The 15,522-nt window shown below is 42.3% G+C and overlaps 1 protein-coding gene across 1 annotated transcript in view; it reads right to left on the reverse strand.

The window, feature by feature from the left end:
• Positions 1–3,213: 3,213 nt before the first annotated feature.
• LOC124002979 (ubiquitin-associated protein 1-like) overlaps positions 3,214–15,522 on the reverse strand; it is a 38,094-nt gene continuing 25,785 nt past the window's right edge. The window contains exons 4-7 of the mRNA XM_046310851.1: positions 13,757–14,533; positions 13,429–13,581; positions 6,437–6,538; positions 3,214–6,088 (exon numbers count right to left, since the gene is read on the reverse strand). Of these exons, the coding sequence (XP_046166807.1) occupies positions 5,948–6,088; positions 6,437–6,538; positions 13,429–13,581; positions 13,757–14,533 (1,173 nt within the window). The 3' untranslated portion in view covers positions 3,214–5,947. The remainder of the gene's footprint in view (positions 6,089–6,436; positions 6,539–13,428; positions 13,582–13,756; positions 14,534–15,522) is intronic.

Here is a 15,522-nt window from a genome sequence, read left to right on the forward strand (position 1 = left end):
GTTTTAGTGAATTTGGCAATACGTCCAACCGGCCTCACAGCCACAGACCACATGCAACCACTCCAGCCCAAGACCTCTACATCCGGCTTCTTCACCTGCGGGATCGTCTAAGACCAGCCACCTGGACAGCTGATGAAACTGTGGGTTTGCACAACAGAATCATTTCTGAAAACTGTCAGAAACCCTCTCAGGGAAGTTAATCTGTGTGCTCATCGTCCTTAACAGGATCTTGACTTGACTGCAGTTTGGTGTTGTAACCAATTTTAGTTGACAAATGCTCACCTTTTATGGCCACTGGCACACTGGAGAAGTGTGCTCTTCACAGATGAATCCCGGTTTCAACTCTACCGGGCAGATGGCAGACAGAGTGTATGGCATCAATTGGGCAAGCGGTTTTCTGATGTCAACATTGTGAACAGATTGCACCATAGTGGAGGTGGGGTTATGGTATGGGCAGGTATAAGCTATGGACAACAAACACAATTGCATTTTATCGATGGCTATTTGAATGCCAAGAGATACCGTGATGAGATCCATTGCCCATTGTCGTGCCATTCATCCGCTGCCATCACCTGATATTAAAGTATGATAATGCACAGCCCCATGTCGTGAGGATCTGTACACAATTCCTGGAAGCTGAACATTTTTTTTCATGGCCTGCATACTCACCAGACATGTCACCCATTGAGCATATTTGGAATGCTCTGGATCAACGTGTACAACAGGATGTTCCAGTTCCCGCAAATATCCAGCAACTTTGCACAGCCATTGAAGAGGAGTGGGACGACGCTCCAAAAGGCCACAATCAACAGCCTGAACAACTCTATGCAAAGACTATGTGTCACGCTGAATGAGCCAAATGGTCACTCCAGATACTGACTGGTTTTCTGATCGCCCTTTTTTAAGGTAGTCATGTGTAATACATACAGTATATTAGGGCCTAATGAATTTCTCCCAATTGACTGATTTCCTTATATGAACTGAACTCAGTAAACTCTTTGAAATGATTGCGTTCATATTTTTGTTCATAACACAGTTCCTAGAGTTCCCCAGCCGTAGCCTGCCTAGGCTATATGCCTGTGATCAAAATAACAGTTAGGCATAAGGTAGTTTTTTTCAAACAAGTATTATTGGCTCTGGCAGTATTATTGTAAACACTAGACAGACACGTTTTAACTATACATGTCAGAAGAAGGAAGTGGGAGGCCCCTAAATGGCAGGTAATCCAAAGAAAGATGAGGAGTAGGCAGCCGGTACGTTAAAATAAAAACGTTTAGTTAACTATTAACAGAATATATTTACAAAGGAATAGATGTCGGAGCAGTCAGCAGAGAACATCAAGATGCACAACTGCACCGTGTTTTGACTAGTCTTCCTCAAGAAGTGGAGATCCATAGCGCCCACTAGCGGTTACCCAAGTTAGCTAGCTTTATAAAAGCCGGATTAGATCTAGCTTCAATCGTAGTATACCACTCTAGTTTGAGTGCCATAGCGCAGAATAATTGAAATTACGAACCTAGCACCAAGTTGTTATGACAGTAAACATTGGCTCAAAAACTGAAGTTGTTGCCAATAACACAGTTACTTATTAACCCTCGAGATAAACAGTATAGCCAACTCTGCTAGGCTGAGTAAAACGATCGGAGTGAGGCGTTCTCTAATTTGTGTCTGAAAGTAACTAGCAAGCTACCCAACATTAGCAAGTTTAGCTTGGGCGCTTGACTGCCATTGAGGTCAGAAAGCTCGAATCAACCCTACTCCTCCGCCAGAGCATCCAGTGTGCGCTCTGAACGCTCCGAGAGCATATGGACAAACATTGGAGTTTGCAGCCAAATGCACAAACAGATTTGAGGCCAGGCTACTTGTGGTGTTCACAGGTCCTAGAAGACTGGTTTCTTAAGTAGTAGTAGGTGTAAGCAGCAGTGGTGTAAAGTAACCAAGTAAACATACTTTTAAGTACTACTTAAGTCGTTGTGTGCTTTACCATTTATATTTTTGTTTACTTTTACTCCACAACATTCCTAAAGAAAATATATACTTTTTACTACCATACATTTTCCATCAGGTTGACATTTGTCATGAGTATTGTCCTGGAGGCAGAACTGAGAAATGTCCCCTTAGATAGGCCAGTTGCAATGTCAACAATTGGCTATATTGTAAATATTCAGGAAAACAAAAAAAATGTGCTTTTTGGTCTTAATTTAAGGTTAGGGTTAGCAGTGTGGATAAGGTTAGGTTTTCAGATTTTATGACTGTGGCTGTGACAGATAGTGACCACTCTGCAGAGCTGCCTCCACAACAAGATTCATGATGAAAAACACTAACCTGCACTTTTTCTCTGACACCCAAAAGTAATTGTTACATTTCAAATGCTCAGGCAGAACAGCAATATGGTCCAATTTATGCACCTATCAATATAATGCTTTGTCACCCCTACTGCCTCTGATCTGGTAGACTCACTGAACACAAATACTGCGTTTGTAAATGTGGAGTGTTGGAGTTTGCCCCTGGCCTGGCTGTCCTTAAAAAAGAAGTAAACAAGAACATTGTGCTATCTGGTTTTGCTTAATGCAAAGAATTTGATGTATAGCATTTTTACTCAAGTATGAAAATGGAGTACTTTTTCCACCACTGTACTTAAGTACATTTTAAACCAGATACTTTTACTCAAGTAGTATTTATGTATTTTTTCCCATTAAGGTTTCTTTACTTTTATTTAAGTAAGGCAACGGAGTACTTTTTCCACCACTGGTAAGCAGTGTGGTTATTGCTCTATGCAGCCCCTCAATAGGCAGCTGAGCTTCAATCATATTGCTTCCACCTATACAGCTCTTTGAGATCTGCGTGAAGACAAAAAGGCATTTTTCACACTGGCAGTTTCAAAGGGTTCCAAAATGGAAGTGGGCATATAACAGTACAGGTCAGGCTCTGATGTCAAAGTTAGTAATAGAATATGAACAGAACAGCCCATCTGCTTTGACTCAGGCAGCAAAAATAAAAGGCACCAATTATTTTTTCCTTTTCTCCGACCACCCCACTGGAAGTTTCTCACCTTTACCCACAATGCTCAGGGGAACAATCATCTCTTTACATGGTTGTTGATGTGTTTAACAATTGCTACCAAACCATTGTGCTGCTGTACAAACCAAGTGAAAAACATACCATAGCTAGAATTCCAATAACAATTGATAAAAAACACCAAGACACCTTATCAATAGTAACAGCCACACCATTGAAAAGATGTGCATGTTTAATCACATTGAAGAACTGCCAAATGATTCAGGAGGTTACAGATTATTATTATTTCTTTACATAAAAACTTTCAGGAGCTACCAGGAACACCACATATCATTAAGACATCAAACTCCAGAATCGCCATATCAGACCAGCCCTTCCCAAGTCTCTCATTGACTCACAAAAAAAACTGTAAAAAAAAAAAGTTAGGATTAGACCCAATCATGTCCACAATGAAAAAAAGAAAAGAAGGCTAGCACTTATTGTTCTCTCAACCACCAACGTGTTCTATGTGGCTTGGCTTCTTGTGCCCCCCTCCCCAAAGAAGTCTGTCATGTTCAAAGGAAATGTACAAGTTATCAGGAGGCTGAAGTTCACCTTTAGTTCAGAACAAAGTCTGGAGGTGGCCTGGCGATTAGACGCTATGCTCACAGTCTAATAACGTATAATGGGATCTGGGGTGTTTTAGTATCTGCAGGCAAGTGGATCCTTCTGGGTTAAGGGGCACACACAGTCATATATGTATTGGCAACATACAATCAATAGCAAGATCAAACTCTACATATGTCCTCAATGCCAGATTCTTCTTATAATAGCCCGACGTGATTTTTGTCAACCTGTAACAATTGTTCGTTCACGTCTTGATGGCAGAACTAGATACAACCTCTGAGCGAAGTGCCAATTTTCAGTCTTGTTCCTATGTACTGCTTTTCAGTCCATCTCATGTCACAAGATCCACTTAATTACCCGAAGATCTAGAATGCATTCTAAAGAGATCTCCCCATGATTAACAGAGGAGATCAAGACTGTTGAATTCTATAAAAGAGATCTCCCCTTGATTACCAGAGCACGATCAAGACTGTTGTATTTTAAAGAAATCCTTTTGTCATCTTCAAAAAGTAATCTTGAAGCGTGGATCGACTGGCTGCTCGGTTGGGAAAGGGCAGAGATACTTTTCTGCGCAAAGATTCACACATGAAATGGAGAGCATCATCATCATGGCACTTAAAAAATACCTGTAGACTCATACACACAGATCAGTAGTCAAAAGGGTCGATGCAAGGTGAAAACATAGCTACAATGAAGTACAATTAGAACATAAAATATCACCATGATGAATTTGGTTCATATCTAACTGGTAAGATGTTTAATCTTCTGACCTGTTCTTGGAAGATTCCTATGCATGACACATGGGGGAGGCAAAACACATTCAGACCAGCATGAATGTGTGACGAGTCAGACAAACACTACTCATAGTTGATAGTGAAAGAGGAACTCCAATAAATGAGGGAAGTAATGACCGCAAACAACAAAATCAAATATTTTCTTCTACCGATTTCCTCCTCCAGTGAGCGTGTCTCCAGCAAAGGCCATCCGTCATTTTGGGATTTGCCCATTGCTCAGGGATGCCAAAAGTACACTGGGTCTGAAAAAGGTGCATAAAACATCTATTGCACAAAAGTTTTGGTTGCAGAACAACCTAAAACTAGCATTTCAATTTCTCTCGTCTCTCTGTCCAGTCTACTGACCCCAATAGGGACCGCTTCAAAGCACCATAATTTTGCTTGCTTAGAATTTTTTCTTCATATTGATCTCATTATTAAATATCACTGTACTTTTTAAATAAGTCAATATCTAATGTTGGTGTGTGTGTCTGTGCAGTTTGTCTCTGTGCCATTGGGTGCTTGTATGCGTTTAGACATGTTTTATATTTCCTGCAAAATAACTGACAATCTCTTCTCCACTGGCCTTGCAGTCTGTTCCAGTGCAGGAGGAGCCAACAGGCAGTAGGAACAGTTAACTACTGTTAATGCACTTCCTAAAACAGAAAGCAAAGAAAGAGAATCTAAAAAAAAAAGGACACCAAGAAAAAAAATCAAATGAATGCGTGTCCTTTCTAACAGAGACAAATGAACAAGCAAAGTAACAGCATAGAAAAGATGAGATCTGTGAAAGCCAGTTGCAGGAATAGGGCACTTCTTGGAGTCAGTTCTCTGTTCTGCGATGATGCGCATTTGCGTTTTTAGGTTCTGCCGCTGGTCGGTCAGTAAGTCACACATGGGCCGCTTGGCATCCCCTCCCCTCCACCATTTTGTAGGCCTGCTCTAAATAGCAGATGATGGCAGCTTAGTTAGCTGGGAGTGTCAGTGTTCACTGTTAATCTGTAGAAAGTAGAGCCTGGCTAGTGGTTCCTCACAGTTCTGGGTCCATTGGTCCTTTGTCCCCTCCAAGTCTCACCCACAGAGTCACTGCACACCGCCAGAGTGCTGTCCAGCATCGGGTCACCTCTATATGCTCCTATGGGAAGTTCAAGCCTCCTTCAAACCACCACGGCGCACACACACACACACACACAGTGATCGACAGACAAGGTAAAACGGGCATGTGGTCAGCATAAACTAACCCCCTCAATTCGCAGGTGCTCATTTGTGTCCATTTGCCCACTGCCCCACACTCTAGGAACACAAGGTCTTATTTCTCACTTATGGAAGTGTACGTGTTCACTATATTTCTCTCTTTTGGAGTCACTGTGTGTGAGTGGACCAGAGTGGGGTCATGAACGGACGTCATAGCTACATTGGGTGGGGTGGGAGTTCTCCCCTCTGTGCTGTAACTAGGTTGGGGCATGGGGACTGTGTGTGTTTAGGGGTGGAGGGGCGGGTGGTACTGGGAGGAAGCAAGCCTGGGGCTGGAGGGTGGATGGTTGGGGGGCTCAACTGGCTGAGGCATGGGACATGAGGTCCTCCAGAGCCTTGTCCTGGTCGTTGTTGTGCAGCAGCAGCACCTCCTTGATGGTGTCCTTCTCAAAGCCCATCTCACAGAACCGCGTCATCAGCGATAGGAACTCCAAGGCCTGAGGAAATCATGAAAAATATGCATTGTAATTGGGAATTCTTGTTACGGACTATTTATGTACAATTTAACTGAAAAATCAAATAAACAAAGATTGTTAACAACATTTCAGAAGAATGTTGGAGGAGAGCAGTAGATGCTTGGTGTATCCAAGTTCAGGGAAAACTGGAAGTGAATCCAACCTTAGGCCAATCGACATTTGTGTTCAAACATCACAGATAAGAGTTGATAGCTGGCTATTAGCATCTTTGTTTCTGCATGTTGAGTGCATCTGTATAAACATGCACATCTCTGTGTGTGTGAGAGAGTGAGTGAGTGATTGAGTGAGTGAGACTGTAGGTGGACTCACCTTCTCTTCAGAGTTCTGGAACATATCTAAGCACTCCTCTATGGCACTAGGATCAAATCCCCGCTCACAAAGACGCGCGTGAGTAAACAGGTACTCCAGCACCTGGGTCACAGGATGACAGATATTGTTGCTCTTTAGGTGTGGTCTTCCTGTGTAAGCCCAGACTTTATCTGCTAGCTAAGGGACTGAATCGACATTTACAGAATGGTTACCTAAAGGAAAATGGGGGAGGGTCTTGTATTTTGTAATTGATGAAATTTCTGTTTTAGAATTAGTTGCTTATTAGGCTATATAGATGTGTGCCTGATGCCACCCCTCATCTCTGATTCGCCGCTGGGTGCGCAATACAAGTGCGCCTATAGGCTATTTAGTGTGGTCTCAATGAAATTATCCATAGCCTATAGGCTACGAAGTGCATGCTCAGAGAAGCACAGAAGAAAGTTATAATATTTCTAAGATACAGTGCCTTCAGAAAGTATTCACACCCCTTGACTTATTTCACATTGTGGTTTTACAGCCTAAATATCTAAATAGATTTTTCCCTCTCACCCATCTACACACACAATATCCCGTAATGACAAAGTGAAAACATATTGAGAAATGTTTGCTAAATGAGTGAAAATGAAATACAGAAATGTCATTTAAATAAGTATTCAAACCCCTTTGCTATGATGCTCCAAATTGAGCTCAGGTGCATCTAATTTCATTTGATGATCCTTGAGACGTCACTACAACTTGATAGGAATCCACCTGTGGCCAATTCAATTCTTTGGACATGATTTAGAAAAAAACACCTGTCTATTTAAGGTCCCACATTTGACAGTGCATGTCAGAGCAGAAACTATACCAAGTCCATACATATTCGAGATATAATTGTGATGAGGCATATTTGAGGAAGGGTATAAAACAATTGAGTGTTGAAAGTTTTAGTGGTCTCCATTTGGAAATGGGAAAAAATATGGAACTACCCAGACTCTGCCAAGAGCTGGCCTTCCGACCAAACTGAGAAACCGTGCAAGGAGGAGCTTGGTCAGCGAGGTGACCAAAAACTCAATGACCACTCTGACAGAACAACAGAGTTCCTTGGCTGAGATGTGAGAACCTGCCAGAAGAACGATAGTCTCCACAGCACTTCACCAATCTGGGCTTTATGGGAGTGGCCACTCCTGAGAAAAAGTCATGTGACAGCACGTCTGGAGTTTGCAAAAAGGCACATGGAAGACTCTGAGCATAAGGCAAAAGATTGTGGTCTGATGAGACCAACATTTTACTCTTTGGCCTAAATGTAAAGCGCTATGTCTGGACAAAACCAGGCACAGCTCATCACCCATCTAACACCATCCCTATTATGAAGCATGGTGGTGGCAGCATCATGCTATTGCAGGCTTTCCCATACTCTGTCCTCGGGACAACAAGGGGTACACTTTTTCTTTTTTATCCCAGGCATTTCTCTCACCCACGTACTAGAAATCTTATGACTCACTTTTGAGACATGCTACTATTTAGCAATTTCTTCAGTGTACTTGAAAGTGCATATGGGGGTTATACATTTCAAATTCTTTGGAAGACTATTCCGAAAAAACAGCAGAGTATAAAAAGTTGAATTCCCCATACCATTATTAAAATGTAAAAATAACGTCAGTTACACTCTTTTTAGTGGAATAGTTACGGTTATCCCAAACCAAGTTAAAGTAGTTATAGGTACCATACCGTGGACAATCTTAAGTACAAGACAATTTCATTTGAGAGACTCTCTCCTCCACTTTGAGCAATCTGAGGCATTCAAAGTGGGAATGGTCAAGAGTATGTGCTGAAAGTTTAAGAATAATCCTGACTAATTTGATCGGAGATGTCTGCAGTTTATTTTTAATTATCTTGGGGGCTCTATTGTACCAGAAAGAGCATGCATAGTTTTAGTGGCACTGAACAAGATCCACTGCCAATGCCACCATTACATTCTTATCCAGATATTTCGAGGTTCTTGCCAAAAACCTAATGTTATGGTTCACTTTGGAGATAACCATTTGACAGGGGAGAGCATGGCACAAGAAGTTATTTAGCACACATCCAAGATAATTAACTGCCTATTTTGCTGTGACAATGGTCACCTACTACCCCTTCTTCCCTTAAAAATCAGGGGATTCCCTCAGTTTCACCTTGGACCCATACAAGATGGGTCCACTAAGTGACAGCTTATGGTAATATAGCCATTTACTGACATTCAGAAGTTAAGCACTCAGGGCTTCCTCAACCATATTTTTGTCAGACAGTGCAGAATCATCTGCATAGGGGAAAAGGTCACATGTTCAAGCAGTTTTCAGATCATTTATATTCAACAGAACTGGATCCAGCACACTCCCTTCCGGCACACTGCAGTTCAAGATTTTTGGGTTTAGACAGGGTCCCATCCATATCCACCATCTGTTTTCTTCCTATCAGAAACATAGATCTACAATAACCATACCACAAAATTTCCCTCCAGATGTGGTCAGTCAGATACATTGCATTCAGACAGAATTCAGACCCCTTGACTTTTTCCACATTGTTACATTACAGCCTTATATTTTAGAATATGTTTTTATTCCCCTCAATCGAAACACAATACCCCATAATGACAAAGCAAAAACAGGTTTTTAGAAATTTTTGCAAATGTATTAAAAGGTCAAACTTAAATCACATTTGCATAAGCATTCAGACCTTTTACTCTGTACTTTGTTGAAGAACCTTTGGCAGCGATTACAGCCGAGTCTTCTTGGGTATGACGCTACAAGTTTTGGACACCTGTATTTGGGGAGTTTCTCCCATTCTTCTCTGCAGATCCTCTCAATCTCTGTCAGGTTGGATGGGAAAAGTCGCTGCACACCTATTTTCAGGTCTCTGCAGAGATGTTTGATCGGGTTCAAGTCCGAGTTCTGGCTGGGCCACTCAAGGACATTCAGATACTTGTCCCGAAGCCACTCCTGCGTTGTCTTGGCTGTGTGCTTAGGGTCGTTGTACTGTTGGAACCATCGCCCCAATCCGAGGTCCTGGGCCCCCTGGAGCAGGTTTTCATTAAGAATCTCTGTACGTTGCTCTGTTCATCTTTCCCTCAATCCTGACTAGTCTCCCAGTCCCCACAGCATGACGCTGCCACCATCATGCTTCACCGTAGGGATGGTGCTTGGTTTCCTCCAGACGTGACACTTGGCATTCAGGCCAAAGAGTTCAATCTTGGTTTCATCAGACCAGAGAATCTTGTTGATCATGGTCTGAGAGTCTTTACCTGCCTTTTGGCAAACTCCAAGTGGTCTGTCATATGCATTTTACTGAGGAGTGGCTTCCTTCTAGCCACTCTACCATAAAGGCCTGATTGGAGTGCTGCAGCGATGATTGTGGAGATTCTCCTTCTGGAACATTCTCCAGAGGAGCTCTGTCAAAGTGACCATCGGGTTATTGGTCACCTCCCTGACCAAGGCCCTTCTCCCCCAATTGCTCAGTTTGGCTGGGCGGCCAGCTCTTGGAAGAGACTTGGTGATTCCAAACTTCTTCCATTTAAGAATGATGGAGGCACTGTGTTCTTGGGGACCTTCAATGCAGTTGAACATTTTTTCTACCCTTCCCCAGGTCTGTGCCGCAACACAATCCTGTCTCGGAGCTCTACGGACAAATCCTTTGGGTCTGAAAGGGTCTGAATAATTATGTAAATAAGGTTTAATAAAAACAAAACATTTTCAAATATTTCTAAAAAACCTGTTTTCACTTTGTCGTTATGTGGTATTGTGTGTAGCATGAGATTATATATATTTTTTATATATATTTCAGAATAAGTTTGTAATGTAGAAAAATGTGGATAAAGTCAAGGTGTCTGAATACTTTCCGAATGCACTGTATAGTAGGCAAGTGTCGGTGGAATGAGATTTCCTGAAGCCAGATTGGAGCTCATATAGTAGGTATTGTAAGGAAATATGACTCAATCTGCTCAATCTTTTCCTTGAACTTTGATAAAATACACAGGATTGAGACCGATCATAGAAACTAAATCAGCCCAACTTACTCCCTTTTTTTATACAGAAGAATGACCCTTGCAAGTTCTAGCTCACTGGGAAAAATCCAGAGTTCAATAGACAGATTTACAAAATGTGAGTTACTCAGGGGGTAAGATAATTACTGTAGCATCCCTTAAATCTGTCAGGAATGTTGTCAAGGCTAGTTGCTTTGGAATAGTCAAGTTCTTTCCGCTTCTCACAGCTGACAGATGCTTTTTCAATTGAAGAGGTTGAATCCCCTGCAGTGAGTAAAACTGCTGGACTTGACTCTCCCCATAACCAGATTGACTAAGTAACTTGCTTAGTAATGTAATAGCTATACCCAAGACGACTCAAAGCGGTTATCACCTCCAGAGATGCTTCTTCAAAGTATTGACTCAGAGATGTGAATACTTATGTAAATTAGATTTCTGTATTTCATTTTCAATACACTTGCAAAGAAATCCCAAAACACATTTGCACTGTCATTATGGGGTAATGTGTGTGAATCATTTTAAGCCATTTGGAATTTAGGCTGTAACAACAAAATGTGGAATAAGTCAAGGAGTATGAATACTTTCTAAAAGGCACTGTACGTACATAAAAAAGGTAGGTATGTAGTGACTAGGCAACACGATAGATAATAATGGGTGTTATTGTTTGAATTATTTGCTCAAACACGTTTTTTTTGGTGCTATTTTATTACAGCCGGAAAGTATTTCGCTACACCCGCAATAACATCTGTTAAATATGTGACCAATAAAAAATGGATTTGATTCGCATCCGTTATCCTCAAGTCTAAGAAGCAGTAAATCTGTTGCATGTGCGCTATGCTTCCTGTTAAGTTTTGTTTTTGCATCTTTTACTTCCGGTCTTGAACATCAGGTCCAAACAGCTGAAAATACAATATTTTTGGTTAAGGAAACTATTTCACACTGGTTTAGACTGTACAATTATTTTCTACACTATACTTACTGTTTTTGTCACAAACCGAAATTAGGCAAACTATTAGAATTTTAGCAACCAGGAAATGGCGGAGCGATTTCTGCATAGTGCATCTTTAATCCATTTTGAATTCAGGCTGTAACAAAATGTGGAATAAATCAAGGGATAGGAATACTTTCTGAAGGCACTGTATGTGACTGAAACGTGCTTGTCCCACCTAGCCATCATAACTCCAGGTAAAAAATAATACATTTAAACAACCTCCCAAACGTAATTTTTTAAAATATATTTTCACATCACGATCCCCCAGGTACTGTAAAAAAAAAATTTAAAGTGCACATTCTCCTTCCTTCACTAAATTACCTCAACATGTTTGACCACAAATAACAATAATTGTAGTGACCCTGTGTTTATAAAACACGGATATCGACTTTGCCTTTTCAGCATACTTTTGTGGCACAGTCGCAGGGCTACGGGCCAGAAAGTTGAGGGTTCGCCAATCACCAGACAAGCTCGCTCTCCCTGCCTGTTATTAAACTACGATCAGTTTTTTTTCAACACCACAATCAAATAGATTATGTTAATCTCTACAGACAGAAAATACATCCCTCCCTACCTTGTATCCAGTATTGAAGGTTTGGCTAGAAAATTGTAACAGAGGTCCCTTTTCATTCATCAAATGGCATGACAGGTGCACAGTTTGGCTGCTAGAATTATATTTTGGACGAATGTGCACAGATAGCCTACAGCAGACCTTTGAAATAGCCTAATCAGATACAAATATTGTGACTGGTTGTGTTTATGACACATAAAAAGGTATACATTTTAAACATGAAAAATAAATATTTAGGCTATATTGAGGCGTTAGGTTCTAGGTGTGCGAGGAATAGCCACTTGGATCGCAGGACACAGAACAGGGAGTGAGTTGAGCTTTCCTGAATAATTGGGTATGCTGAGAACATATGTGGCCACATTATTATAGGTTGACTTGGGAGAATAATCAGCTGCAACACACAGCAGATCTCAGTATCAGAATTTTAAAAATTAACTGCCAGACTGGCCTGCTAATGTGCCATTCCGATATTAAAATGCAATTTAAATTTCCGTTTACAGCCAAGAGTATAATGTTGTACTCACTTGAAGACAACAACGCAAATATTCACTGCATTGTGGTGTTGTAGGCTAGTCTACATAATTTTTTGGGGGGAAATAAAAGTATCAATGGGGGAGCTTTTTGAACTGTCTGTCTCATGTTTTCACTTTATATTTGTAAGTCGCTCTGGATAAGAGCGTCTGCTAAATGACTTAAATGTAATGTAAATGTAATATTGAAAATTGGTGCAGCTTTTAATGATTTTGTATGTAGTATGATTTCTAGTTAGCCTATTGCAGACTGGACAAACGATTCACCTACACTATTGCCACTATGAATGGTGGATAGAGGGCAGGATAAACCATTAGACTGGTAGACTACATTGAACTGTGGTGTAGTTAGCGTGCAGAAAAGTCAACCCTGCAAAAGGGGGAAGGTAAACCATGAAATAAAAGCACTATCCTCCATGCCTCAAATTATAAAGAAACTCAACCCCCCCCGAGTGATGCTTGAAGATGGGTATCCAAATAAAGCTAGCAGGAAAACTACCATAAACATCCACTGCATATCACTACATCGTTAGCTAATGTTTATTCACCATGAACAAGCCCCTAACATGTCTGTTGTGTCTGATGCCATCATAGTGTTGAGGGTGGCATTAAACCAAGGTGGTGGATGGTGTCGAGACAAAAAATGCTACGTAAATTCAAATAGATTTATTCACAACCACCATCCCCATTTTGTTGCCTGGTGGACTTCTAAAGCCACATGTTGTGAACACACACAATCACATAACGCAGGCACCTGATGATTTCAGAGTCAACCATGGGGGCAATGGGCAGTGAGTGAGTGACTTCAGAATCAAATAGAACATTTCTTTATAATAGATCTCTATGGAGAAATGGGCTTAGGCTGCTGTGGCCTGGAGGAGGGAGATCGGAGGGGCGCACCTGCTCCACGTTCTGGCCTCGCCTCTGCATGGCCCGCAGGACCCCTTCGTAAGAGTAGCCCATGGACACTATGGTCTCCACACATTGCCGTTCACTGGGGGACAGGCTGAGCAGTGCCGCGCTGCACGGGAGAGGGGGAGGACCTGCATTTATCTATGGAGGGAGAGAGTTTTTGTAGAGTCATATCTGTAGAAGGGTAAAAACATATATATATACATCTTCCTCTTGTTCATAAAACCTCAAAGCCTTTGAGAAGTTTCAGAGAATTAAGCAAAACATTCAGTAATTGAAACTAAGCAAGGCATGTGTGTGCGTGTGCAAAGCTCACCTGCTTTGGTGCCCCATTTTGGGTTTGTTGGGTATGACTGGGTGGCTCCTCTCTCTTCTGCTGGGGTGCTGGCGGGCTGCCGTTGGGTAGGCTATGTGGTACAGGGGCCAGACTGTAGGAGTTAAAGGTTGAGTCCCCGGGGTCTGACAGCTTGGGGAAGGTCAGCGAGCGGATGTTGCAGGGACGGTCAGGGTCCATTGTCTGTCCCCGAGCCAGATCCCCGGCCCTGTCCATGTCCTGTAGCACCACAAGCCCGTTGGGTTTGTGGGCAAAGACCGTTTTGGCTGGAAGGCTGGTGGCGGGGAGCTGGGGTGGAGGGGTGCTGTCTCGAGATGCTGGCCTGAGTTGGGGTGCCTCAGGCGGGGATGGAGTCTGTGGCTGGGGCTGGCTCTGGAGGATGTTGCGCAGCTCCTCCCTATCGTCCAGTGTCTTGAGCTCCAGCTTGTCGAAGGGGTCCTCCTCGCGCTCAAAGTCAGCCAGGTTAAGGTACTGTGGGGTCGGGATGCTGGGAGCAGTCTGCCTGGCTGGGGCAGGCAGAGGGGTGAGAATAGCATTGTGGCGCAAGCTGGCCATCAGCGGGTTCATTGCGGGTGGGAGAGCGTCCTGCTCCTCGGCAGGGCATGGTCTCTTCCCCCCGCAGGCCGATCCCCCGTCAGGGTCCTGGGCAGGGGGCGAGTGCTCCCTGCTCTCTAGCTCCGCCCTGGCCACCTCTGCAGCCCGAGCCTCAGCCAGCTCCGCCCCCCAGCGCACGCTCCGCCTCTCCAGGGAGAAATCATACTGCAGTGCCCAGAGAAGAGGGAAGAGAGAACCGCCGGGACTAGTTAGTGAGCAGCAGCAGACATGGGATTAAAGGAATGGAGATTAATCAATCCAGTTGAATCTGGTCAAGTCATGAGCAGTGGTGTAAAGTCCTTAAGTAGTACTTTAAAGTATCTTTACTGAAGTAGTTCTTGGGGTATCTGTGCTTTACTATTTTTGTACTATTAATGTACTTTTTTTACTCCATAGATTTTCCCTGACACACTTATCAAGAGAACATCCCTGGTCATCTACTGCCTCTGATCTGGCGGACTCACCAAACACTTAGTTTGTAAATTATGTCTGAGTGTTGGAGTGTGCCCCTGGCTATCTGTCAAATTTGTGCCGTCTGGTTTGTGACAAGTGTGAAAATGTCTTCATGTTTAAACTGCCATTTGTTTATCGGTTTTCCGTTAAAACAATAGAATTCACAATGCAGCTGCACTGCTGTCAGCAATGGTTTGGGTCTCACAGTGCATCCCTTTCAGATGGTTAAGCATTGCAACAGTACTACCATTACCGTACCTCAATTCCACCTCACAAAGTTCGCATTTCTTTCTCATTTAAACTTCCCAAAAGTATTGCTGCGTGATCTCAAAAGTCAGTCAATTGATAAATAATACTCTTAGAAATGTTTCTTTAATTTACAATCTGTAGAAACTATGAGAAAAGAAAGGTTCAGAACTTTTGTGAAACACGACAGCATAATTGAAAAATATATGGCAAAAGTAAAACTGGATGGGGTTCAGAGATAGATGGGAGGGGTTGAAGGTAGCTGAAGGATGGGACTAAAAACAAACAAAACGATGACTATTGTAAAAGATACTATATACATTTTATGGACACAGTATGTACAGTTGAAGTCTGAAGTTTACATACACTTAGGTCTTAGGTTGGAGTCACTAAAACTCATTTTACAACCACTCCACAAATTTCTTGTTAACAAACTAGAGTTTTGGCAAGTCAGT

This window comes from Oncorhynchus gorbuscha, linkage group LG18 (genome assembly GCF_021184085.1).
Source record: "Oncorhynchus gorbuscha isolate QuinsamMale2020 ecotype Even-year linkage group LG18, OgorEven_v1.0, whole genome shotgun sequence".
NCBI classification, from domain to species: Eukaryota; Metazoa; Chordata; class Actinopteri; order Salmoniformes; family Salmonidae; genus Oncorhynchus; species Oncorhynchus gorbuscha.